Source organism: Lithobates pipiens, unplaced genomic scaffold (assembly GCF_037356315.1).
Source record: "Lithobates pipiens isolate NorthernLeopardFrog02 unplaced genomic scaffold, aLitPip1_a1.2 Scaffold_23, whole genome shotgun sequence".
NCBI lineage: Eukaryota > Metazoa > Chordata > Amphibia > Anura > Ranidae > Lithobates > Lithobates pipiens.
The window spans coordinates 292,206,384-292,218,477 of NW_027507785.1; the positions used below are offsets into that span (position 1 = coordinate 292,206,384).

Below are 12,094 nucleotides of genomic sequence, written 5' to 3' on the forward strand. Positions count from 1 at the left end.
TCAGGGGCCACCGTTTAAAGCCCCTCCATTCCTTAAATGTTGCCTACCACTGCCCCTTTTTTCTTCTTGCTGGTTGTGTCAAGGAATATGAATACAAAGCATCTGCAGAGTAAAGTAGTTTAAAAAATAAGCCAAAGCTGGCCTATGTTGGCCAGATACAAATAAATAAAATATATATTTATATATACAATGACGAGGAGGTACGTTCTCCAATTACTGTATCTTCAAGTAATCAAATCATGTAAATCAGCAGCAGCTCCTGTATACAGTTACGAGCATCCCTGCTCTTCCTCAGGCTGTCTGGCTATGTGTGACATACTACAAACACAAGTGAGTGTTGCCCCACAGGGGTGTCCCATGCTTCCCAAATTGAAAGCACACAGAATAAATTGACCCCATACAAACTTCACAATCAATTACCGATCTGTTACCACTAAGCCACTTCTAACACAATAAATCCAATCAGTGGTTTTATCAGAATGTAACAATCAAATGGGGTCATATGTTGAAAAAAGGGAAAGTGTTAACAAAAAAAGAAAAACAATAAATAAAACTTTTAACTCTTCATATCAAAAATATGTATCGATAAAATGTATGCAATCATTTTTATAATCGCCTAATGCTAAATTTCCATCATGCATAGAAATGTAATCAAAAATGTTGATCGTCACTTCATCCCATTTTCGTCCATCATTCCATAGGTCCCATTTCTCCCATACATCAAGATGCGATTTCTATCTGAAAGAGAACATGCAATATAGTCGCTAGCTAAATCATTCCTAAAAATGAGTACAAATCATAATCTCTATTAAAGTGGTTGTATACCCTTTTTTGTAACTTTTACCTACAGGAAAGCCTATAATAAGGCTTACCTGTAGGTAAAAAAAATATCTCCTAAACCTGTACGGTTTAGGAGATATTCCCCCTCGGTATGCGCCGCTGACTGCAGCGGCGCATGCGCACGAGGGGATTCTCGGCCTGAAAATCCGGCAGTGGCCGGTGTCTTGTAAAATAGTGTCCTCCATCAGATAGTGTCCCCTGCAGGAACACAGATTCCGAAAATTGCCGAGGATGAACGGCGCCTGCGCCGTGAGTCCAGGTTCTATCCCCACTATCCAAGTGGACATAGAGTTAGAATAAAAGAGCGGAGCGAGGCCGAGCCCGAAGCGTGGCGAGCGAAGCTCGCCCGCAAGGGGCCCTCTAAAATTCACAACCCTATGTCCGCTTGGATGGTGGGGCTACCACCTCCACTCACGGCGCAGGCGCCGTTCAGCTTCGGAGTTTTTCCGAAGCTTCGTCTGCTCCGTACTGCGCAGTACGGAGCGGACACCATTTGATGGGCGGACTCTATTAGGCAGAACACCGGCGGCCGGAAAGAAATCTCCCGCGCGCATGCGCGGGAGTGACGATATCGCGGCTCCGGCCACTCACAGCGCCGGAGCCGCGATACCCGGAAGAAACGCAGAGGGAGCATGTCGGCTCCCTCGGCGTGGATCGTGCCAGATGTCGGGGCCTCGTTCTAAGGTAAGTATTTCATAATGAGCTAGTATGCGGTGCATACTAGCTCATTATGCCTTTTGCTTTGCAGGTGTTAAAAAAAAAAAAAAAATAGCGGGTTTACTACCGCTTTAATTCCATCCAGATATAGGGATCGTAACCTGTTAAGCCACCAAACTTCTCGCTAAGTTTCAGTATTCTATCACCCCCTCTTTTATCTCAGGGGACCTCCTCAAGCACCATGAATCTCAAGTCTGAGTACTGGTGTCCTTTTTTCAAAAACTGCCTGGATACAGGCAAACCTGGCTAAGTATTTTGATGTGAAAATGTCATTTTTTGAGAAACTATTTCAAATCATATTATCAAATTACTTTCTGTTCAAAGATCAGTTTTTTGTGCAACTGAAGGGAGTTGCGATGGGTTTGAATGTTGCCCCGCCATATCCCTGTACATTTATGAATGATTTTGAGCACCATATTTCAGAATGAGTTATTTAAAAGTCCTTGCGCCACCTGCTGGCACTATATTGATGATGTTTTTGCCATATAGCCTGGTGTCGCATCACATTCGGCTACCCATCACATTTTGCTACATGCTGGAGTGTGCATGTGCGACGCCACTATATGCGTTCCAATAGAGGCCTGTTCGCCACGCTTCGGGCATGCTTCGCTTGGCATAAATATAATCAAACTCTATGTCCACTTGGATGGCGGGGCTTGAATTTGGACTCAGTGGTGGAACGCATACGGCGGCGTCGCGCATGTGCAGTCCAGCGGGTAGCCAACTGTGATGGGTCACCATATGTAACAAAACAGGGGCAACACTGAATCTCTATTAGCCTTCGATGCAACATTGAACAATTTTTGCCATTGGATACAATTGAAAATAAACATTGGGGGTGAATCAGTTCCATTTTTGGATACTCGGAATTACGTTGTTATCAATGAGGTGGAATCTGATTTTATATATTAAGCCAACAGACATCAACCAATTACTACTATATGACAGTTTCCACCCCCCCCAATGTTACAATCAATCATAAGGAGTCAGATTTTACTGAGGAGTATAAGAATGAAAGATATGTGCAGGAATGAGGATATCCCATTTATATTATTTCACAAGAATTTAAGAGAATAGATCAGAAAGGATTGAATTTAGCTCCAGTAAGACATAGACCACAGACAATGCGATTTACCATTTTTGATGCAATTTGACAGCTATAACGAGCATGTGTTTAGACTTATCAGGAAGCACTGGCCCCTTTTTGAAATGCTCTTATCCACAGGTCGAGGTCTTTAAACAACCACCATTTAAAGCCATTAGAAGAAATAAAACGTTGCGAGATGCACTGGTGAGATCAGAATATAGACCCAGAGAACACATATCAAAAACCACGTTTCTGGGCAAGAAAATGAAAGGGTGTTTCCCCTGCCTGAATTGCATTCAGTGCAAACTTATGCTGAACGGTGACCATTATATCCATCCCAGAAATGGGGATAGGGTCGGGATAATGGGATTCTTCACATGTCAATCCTCTTGTGTGATCTATATTCTCATTTGTCTTTGCAAACTATTATATGTCGGGGAAACTAGCCAGAAGATGAGACAGAATCGCACAACATCGCAGCACCTTAAGATTGAAACGGCCAGGTTTGACTATATCCAGGCATTTTTTGTAAAAAGGACACCAGTACTCAGACCTGAGAGTCATGGTGCTTGAGGGGGTTCCCCAAGATAAGAGGGGTGATAGAATACTGAAACTTAGACAGCGAGAAGTTTGGTGGATTAACAGATTATGATCCCTATATCCGGATGGAATTAATAGAGATTATGATTTGTAATTTTTTTTTATGAATGATTTAGCTAGCGACTATATTGCATGTTCTCTTTCAGATAGAATTGCATCTTGATGTATGGGAGAAATGGGACATATTATGAAAATGGGATGAAGTCACGATCAGAATTTTTGATTGATTATTTTTGATAATTTTTGATTATTCCATGATTACATTTCTATGCATGATGGAAATTTCGCATTAGGCGATTATAAAAATTGTGTATGTTTTATCGATACATATTTTTGATATGAAGAGTTAAAAATCGTATTGTTTTTCTCTTTTGTTTTTTTGTAAACACCCTTATGACCCTATATGATTGTTACATTCTGATAAAGCCACTGATTGGATTTATTGTGTTAGAAGTGGCTTAGTGGTAACAGATGGGTAATTGTGAAGTTTGTATGGGGTTAATTTATTCCGTGTGCTTTCAATTTGGGAAGCATGGGACACCCCTGTGGGGCAACACTCACCTGTGTTTGATTTTTAAAGAGGGAGGTGTTTGTAGTATGTCACACATAGCCAGACAGCCTGAGGAAGAGCAGGGATGCTCGTAACTGTATACGGTAGCTGATGATTTGACAATACTTGAAGATACAGTAAAGTAGTTGCAATTGGAAAACTTGTCCCCTTGTCGTCTTTTAAACGGATATTGGTGGAAGACAGGGAGTCCATCTTGACATTGTTCCAGCCAAAAACCAGAATAAAGAAAAGACAGTAACCCCCCCCCCCCCCCCCCCCAAGTAAATAAAAAATTATATAATTTTATATTATAAAAAAAAATCTCATTGCTCAGAGAGCTGACTGTGAAGACAATGGACGTGTGCAATGATTGCCAGGAAGACAAACAAATAGCATACGACTTGTCTATGCGGAATATCCGGCTTGGTGTATTCATGCACACTGTAGTTTACCTTTGCACAGATTGTAATCTTTCAAGTCCTTCTGCCAACCCTGTGAGGCGGTTTGTTCCTTCCCATTCTCATAAACTGGGAAAGGGCGAAAACTAGCTGTATCTGCTGTGCAAACAGCTGGACTCTTCCACACACAGTGAACACGACAAGTTTCTCTCCTAATGCTCCTCTCCCCAGTTCCCGATCCTGAAGATGGACATGCTGTTTGTGGAGTAAGTATAAAGGTGTCCCCATACCTAATTCATATGGTCTTCCAATCAATTATTCAATGTGACTAAAATAATTGAATCGAATAAGAATCGTTAAAACTGTACTTAAATTTTGATATTTACTTATTTAATTTTTTTGGAACGTTGATTGGCTTTGGCCTAATTTTCTGTCGAATTTAATATCTGCGCGTGTGTCAGAAAACAAATTATTAATTAGAGATTAATTTAAATGATCCTTTTTTTTTTTTTTTTTGTAATTGTACTTTCAGTTGATACCATATGTGTTGCAGTGTTTGATTTTATTTCATAATGAATCGCGTAGTTTGTGATCATTTATACCTAGATCGATCACAAATCAATACATGTATGGCCACCATAGTTTAAAGGTCTTGTCTGGATGTGTGTAAGGATTTGACACTGCCAACTTGTAGGACAATGGCCATGTTGCACCGACGGCATCCTGCTGGTGTTGTTTCCTTGTTGGCAAGAGATTCTACAGCGTTTCAGCCTGCAAGGGTTCCATGCTATAGCAGCAGATCCGTGATCTCTTCAACCAATCTGCTACTGTTGATTTTGTTCTTTTTTGTTTTTTACGCACTTTCAGCAGCTAAGTTATTTTTATCCTTTATACTTGCCTATGTTCCAGTTTAGGCCGGGTTCACACCGCTGCGATGCGGGAACGCCGCGAATCCGCGGCGTTTTCCCGCATCACACACCTCCCGCCGGCAGTTCACACTGCCCTATGCGGACGGCTGGGAGTGTCAATGTTATGTTAATGACACCCCCAGATCCGTCCGCATATCGCAGTGCGATCTGCCGACTCGCACAGGAATCGGATCGCATGGTGTGAACCCCCATGCGATCCGATTCTGTTGCGGACCAAAAAAAGGGTCCCGTGCGAGTTTGCTGCGGGAGCGATGCGAATTCAGCCATACTATCTGTATGGCTGAACTCGCATCGCTACGGAGATCGGATGTGATTTGCGGTGCGAATCACATCCGGATCTCCCCCCCGCAGCGGTGTGAACCCAGCCTTAAGCTGGTGCCATGACCACTGCTCTAGGTCTCCTGTTTAAGGCCTGGTTCAGACCTATACATATTTTTTTTTTTTTTTGTGCGTTTTCAGTTTTGCAGAAACGCACTACAGTCCATTTAATATGGTTTCCTATGGATGTAGTTCACATATGTGCATTTTATGGAAAGGGCCAGGGACTTTTTTCTGGTTTTTGGTTCCATAAACTTAAATGGATAAAAAATGGGTATTGAAAAAATGCTAAATGCACCTGGAATATGCAAACTGCATCCTGCATAGGTGTGAATCAGGCCTTAAGGTGGCTCTTTTCTCTTCCCTCTCTACACTGTGTGCATTAATAGAAACACACAGCCTGTAGCCTGGGGTGACAAAGTCCTCTGCTTCTCCACTGCACTGTCCGCTATTAAAGAGGAAGTAAACCCTGATGAGTTTAGTTCCTCTTTGATTCCTTGCAAAGGTAAAGCATAATGGACTACTATGCATTGCATAGTAGTCCATTATGTGTCACTTACCTGACACAGGAGCCAGCAAAGTCACCGCTATCCCCTGTAGTCCGGAGCATCCATCTTCTCGGTGGGTCTCGCTGCTCCGCCGCTGTCATTCGTCGAAGCCGCGATGACGTCACTCCCGCGCATGCGCACGGGAGCCGCCACTCTGCGCGCTGCTGTCTACAGCGCATGCGCCGTAGACTGCGTTGCCTGTATTTTGGCAAATATCTCCTAAACCGTGTAGGTTTAGGAGATATTTCTTGGACCTACAGGTAAACCTTAATCTAAGCTTACCTGTAGGTCAAAGTGGTTTGTAAGGGTTTACAACCACTTTAACTCATTGTTGTGAAGACTGGAAGTTCTGAGAAGCAGCACTAAGGGAACAGATGCCAGCAGCACTGAAAGTATTTTAAATGTAGCATATTCCTTTATAGCTGTCGTGGCATATATGTTGCAAATTCAAAGAGATCACTCCCCGCAGTATGTGAGCCCCTTTTGTACATCTATATACTCACTGCTGCTGTTAAAATTAAGTTTTAGGCTTTTTTTTTTTTTTTTTCCTTGAACTTCCCTAATGTTATCCTATGGGGGTTATTTATGAAAGGCAAATCCACCTTGCACTGCAACTGCACTTGAAAGTGCAGTCCTGTAGATCCCAGGGGATGATATTATTATTATTATTATTATTATTTATTTTTTTTCTTATGCCAGTAAATACCATGTACAGCCCACTTCCTGTTTCTTGTCTGGTCATTGGTCTAGGCTTATGATATCATCATGCACAGCTCTCGCTCACTTTTGTGAGAGTTTGCCATGAAGGGAGGGGGGATGAGTCATAAGAAGGTCAATGAGAGCTGCAGAGCTGGAGGTGTGTGTCTGTATAAATATAGGAAGTGAACAGGCAGCAGCTTCAGCTGCCTACAGTTAAAATGGTTGCAGCCAGACTTAGTGGAGGGAGATTTCCAGCATATTTGGCAAGTACAGAATCAGTGTGTGTATATATATAAAATATGCAAAGTGGTTGGAGGGAAGCTTCAGACTGGCAAAGATGTTTGGTTTTTATTACAAATTATGTAAGCAGACTGCAGTTCCTCTTTAATTTATACATAAAGATTCAGAAAATGGCATGGACCTATGGAGAATGCTATTATTTCAATTTCGACCTAAAGGACACTTTACTTGGTCCAAGTATTATAGAATAGAACACTCTGTATATACATATATGTTGGCTGGAAACCCATTTGATCCCAATTTTATTTGTTGGGGAGATATTCCGTATGAGCGAGGAGTTTTTTTCTATAATTTTATCATGGTTTTTAAATGCCATGCATAATACAAATATTGTGGAGGAATTTTGTGATAGAATGTGGTAAGGAGATTTTTTGTTGGATGCATTGGGTTAGGGGAGTGTTGAGTCTATAGCCAAGTGTGGTGAGTTTTGTGAGGAGATCACCAGGTGAATAGGGACAAAAAGTAAACTAATGCAGTTACCACATCTAAGGTCTGGAAAGCTGAATACAGTCAAACCTTGGATTGCGAGCATAATTCGTTCCAGAAACATGCCTGTAATCCAACGTACTTGTATATCAAAGCAAATTTTCCCATAAGAAATAATGAAAACTCAGATGATTCGTTCCACAACCATTTATAGTCCTTCAGATTATAGTCCATATAAAAAGATTATAGCAATGTGATAGGTTGTGTAACCATAAAATGTCCATCCACAAATGGAAGCCTCCACAAGGGGATTAGAAGCAAATTCCAGCATGAGCTAAAGAGTATAAAAGAGAAGAGAGGCGCCTCTAAAGGCCCATACACACGATCAGACTTTTTGACAACAAACATGCAAATTAGCTGTTTTGGAGCAACGTCCGACCGTGTGTACGCTCCATCAGACAAACTTTTTTGGTTTTCATCTGACTTTTGTTGGCTGTGCGAACGGACAAACTTTTTGGCAACAAAAGTCCGATGGAGCAAAGTCTGATCGTGTGTACAGAAAACCATAGGACTTTTGTACAAAGTACAAACAGGCATGCTCAGAACCAATGCAAAAGATCAGACAACATTACAGAAGTTGACCAAAGGTGGCGGTAAAGAGCAGAAAAACCACGTGATTTTGTGAAAGTTGGCTGAAAAAGTCCTGCTGTGTGTATGCAATACAAGTTCAGGGCCGACGCCCTTTGTACAAAAATCCAAGTGAAAGTTTGTACAAAGTCCTATCGTGTGTATGAGGCTTAAGTGTAGCAATATGGTTACATTTAATGAAGGTACAACATTTAAAATGGCTGCTGGGGATACAGGGCTTCCTGACCCATACCCCAAAAAACTGCCTCTGCTAATGGAGATCTATTTGTTTAACTGTGATAAAATAGTTTTGGACATTCAGTGGTAAAAAACATGAAAATAAAAACAAAAAAATAGCCTTAATATTGTTACCCAATCCGAGTGTGCTATCTTGTATTATAAACAGTATACCCCAAAGTGCCAAAAAAATTCATAGAGCCATAATGACGCTGTTTGTATATCAAGACATCGCTTGTATATCATAGGGTGGCACAGTGGTGTAGTGGTTCGCACTCTCGTCTAGCCTTAAGAAGGGTCGCTGGTTCCATTCCCAACCACGACACTACCTGCCTGGAGTTTGCATGTTCTCCCTGTGCCTGTGTGGGTTTCTTCCAGGTACTCCGGTTTCCTCCCACACTCCAAAGACATACAGGTAGGTTAATTGGCTTTTGTCCACTATTGGCCCTAGCATATGAATGGGGACCTTGGATTGTGGGCTCCTTGAGGGTAGGGACCAATGTGAAGGTGCAATGTACAGGGATAGGGACAATAGTAGACACTCACTCAGGTTGAACTGGATGGACTGGTGTGTTTATTCAACCTTACTAACTATGAAACTATGTCAAATGTATTTAAAAATTTTGCTTGCCTGTCAAAATGCTCTCAAACCAAGGTTTTACTGTATATTACTTTTTTTTATTAAGGGCTTAGAGACTTTAATTCTTGCCTTTTTTTTTTTTCTTGCAAAGTCCACATGCCATGCCTATCCACCACGGTATCCTTGACCACCTCTGCTTTGTGTAATAAATAGGTTCTTGTCCCGCTCTGATGGTACCTTGCTTTGCTCACTCTGTGAACTATAAGCTGTTAGCACCATATTTCATACCTCCCAACATTCTGAGATGGGAATGAGGGACACCTATCGGCAAAAGTATGCAGGCATAGGACATACCTCTTGCCACGCCCCCTTAAAGGAGAATTGTACAAAAAAAATGGTTAAACGCAAAAGTGCTTTTTATTTTATTTTATTTTTTATTATTATTATTATTATATATATATATATTTTTTTATTTATTTTTTTTACCACTACTATTCCTTCATAATAGCTTTTGGAAATTGCAAATGCAGCAATTTAGAAATCGGATGAAAGGTTTAGTGCTGGAAAACACTTTGATAAAAAAATACATTTATATACATCTATATAGATCAGACCAAAATGAGGGACAAATCGGGGACAGTTGAGAGCTATGATATTTGACTTCAGTTCTGCCTTAGGGAATCAAAAACCTACCGATCTTCACTGTGAAGACTCTGCAATGTGACTGTTGCCATTAGTTGTAAAAACGAATGTGATTTCAGTGCTGTAGAGAATGAAGTTTACATGTGACCAAATTTAGTAAAATTCTATAAGATACAATTTAATTATTGTGTGTGTGTGTGTGTGTTTGTTTTTTTTTTTTTTTTTTTTTTCATTTTTTGTTTTTTTTGCAGAGTTTCTTCTATGGAACAGGAGGGGTCGGAGAGGGAAGGCATAAAGTTAAAGGAAGATCTGAAGTTCTATTTTATGAGCCCATGTGACAAGTACAGGGCTCGACGCCAGATGCCCTGGAAACTCGCCTTGCAGGTTCTCAAAATTGTTATGGTAACAACACAGGTGATAAAGTTATGACTTCTTTCTCATTTTATTACTTATGACCAGCAAACTGCCAGCAGACTCCTGCTTTGGGGGTGTTCCAAAACCATGCATATTCTGCTATGTGCAGGCTTCTTTGTCAAATATAAAAATGGATGTTTGTGTCAAACGCTGATCCCTGGCTAATCAATTATAAGGGAATACGTCTTCTCAATAACTTTGCAGATAAACTGAACATGGGCATACCAGTGGGACCCCCATGGAAACTAAAAATCATTGTAGTTTCCCATCCTGTGCATTGTGAACACTCCCCTGCACCATTCAGGGATCCCTCAGGTTTGGCACATACATACTTTATTTATCGGTGTATAACACGCACCCCAAGTTTAGGAGGGAAATGTAAGGAAAAAAAACTTAATTCAAATGCCCATCAATGCAGCCTTGTCAGTGTCCATCTGAAGCCTTGTCAGTGTCCATCTGAAGCCTTGTCGGTGTCATTTGCAGCCTGTCAGTCATTGCAGTCTTGTGCATCGTTGTCCCCTCAGTGATAATGTCAGCTTTTATTTTTAAAAATGGCGCCTTCGGCCGTACTCGGTGGCTTTTGGCCACCTTCGGCCGCTCTCGGCCCTTCTCGGCGGTTTTCCGAAAGCCGCCGAGAAGGGCCGAAGGCGGCTCAAACCCGCCCAGAGCCCAAAAATCGATCAGCAATCGCAGAGGATCGGCGTATAACATGCACCCGCGATTTTCCCCTGATTTTAAGGGGAAAAAAGTGCGTGTTATGCGCCAATATATACAGTACTTTGATCCAAGCTGAACCAATGTAATTATGTACAAGATGCCATTCCTAAACTTCTTCAGCTTTAAGATGTTGGAAGTGTGTATGTAGAAATTTGTGCCTACTCAACCAAGAGTATACAGTGCCTTGAAAAAGTATTCATATCTCTCAAAATTTTCCACATTTTGTCATGTTACAAGCAAAAACGTAAATGTGTGTTATTGTGTTGATCTATTACATAAAATCCCAAAGTGGCACATAATTGTAAAGTGAAAGGAAAATCATAAATGGTGTTATTTGTTTTTTTACAAATATCAGAAAAGTGTGGGGTGCATTTGTATTCAGCCCCCAATACTTGTAGAACCACCATTCGCTGCAATTACAGCTGCAAGTCTTTTTGCGGATGTCTCTATCAGCTTTGTACATCTAGAGATTAACATTTTTGCCCGTTCTTCTTTGCAAAATAGCTCAAGCTCTGTCATATTGGATGGGGGGTTTCTGTGAACAGCAATTTTCAAGTTTTACCACAGATTTTCAATTGGATTTAGGTCTGGAATTTGACTGGACCATTCTAACACATGAATATGCTTTGATCTAAACCAAAGGCCTTCAAACTTTAAAAAAAAAAAAAAAAAAGGCCAGTTTCTTGTTCTTCAGACTGTGACCAATGGGAGCAGAATTTGTCCTGGCATCAGTGGGAGTAAACAATGCAAACAATTCCTTCACCTAGTACATGCACTAGGGGGAAGAAGTGTGCCCCACTGTGCTGTCAGTGGGAGGAACATTGCCCCATCATTGGGTGTCAGGGGAAGGAATCGTGCCCCATCGTTGGTGTTGGTTGGAAGAATAGTGTCCTATTGTTGTCAGCTTGAGGAATAGTGCCCATTGTTGGCATCAATGGGATAAATGGTGCCCCATTGTTGATGTTAATAGCAGCAAGTAAGTCCCATTGATGGTGTCAGTGGGATGAATAGTGTGTTGAATCAGTTGGAGGGAAAGTGCCCCAAGGGCCAGATAAAGGCAAGCAAAGGGCCACAGTTTGGGGACCACTGATCTAACGATGATCTGGCTGTATGTTTAGGGACGTTGGCCTGCTGGAAGGTGAACCTCTGCCCCAGTCTCAAATCTTTTGTAGACTCTAACAGGTTTTCTTCTGAGATTGCCCATTATTTGGCTCCATCCACCTTCCCATCAACTCTGACCAGCTTCCCTGTCCCTACTGAAGAAAAGCATTCACACATGATGCTGCAACCACCATGTTTCACGGTGGAGATGGTGTATTCAGAATGATGTGCTGTGTTCGTTTTCCACCACACATAGCGTTTTGCTTTTAGGCCAAAAAGTTAAATTTTGGTTTCAGCAAACATGTGGCAGAAGGTGCACTGGTTAGATGTGTCCCCCACATGGCTTCTCGCAAACGGATCCACT

At 41.5% G+C, this 12,094-nt stretch overlaps 1 protein-coding gene across 3 annotated transcripts in view; it reads left to right on the forward strand.

The window, feature by feature from the left end:
- Positions 1 to 12,094, forward strand: part of MCOLN2 (mucolipin TRP cation channel 2) — an 82,813-nt gene that overhangs the window by 10,489 nt on the left and 60,230 nt on the right. For 2 of the 3 annotated variants that reach the window (XM_077450332.1, XM_077450334.1), the window contains exon 2: positions 9,750 to 9,912. In XM_077450332.1, coding sequence (XP_077306458.1) covers positions 9,750 to 9,912 — 163 coding nt within the window. Of the gene's footprint in view, positions 1 to 4,270; positions 4,459 to 9,749; positions 9,913 to 12,094 lie in introns of those variants that run through there. The other variant, XM_077450333.1, reaches the window with a different exon arrangement.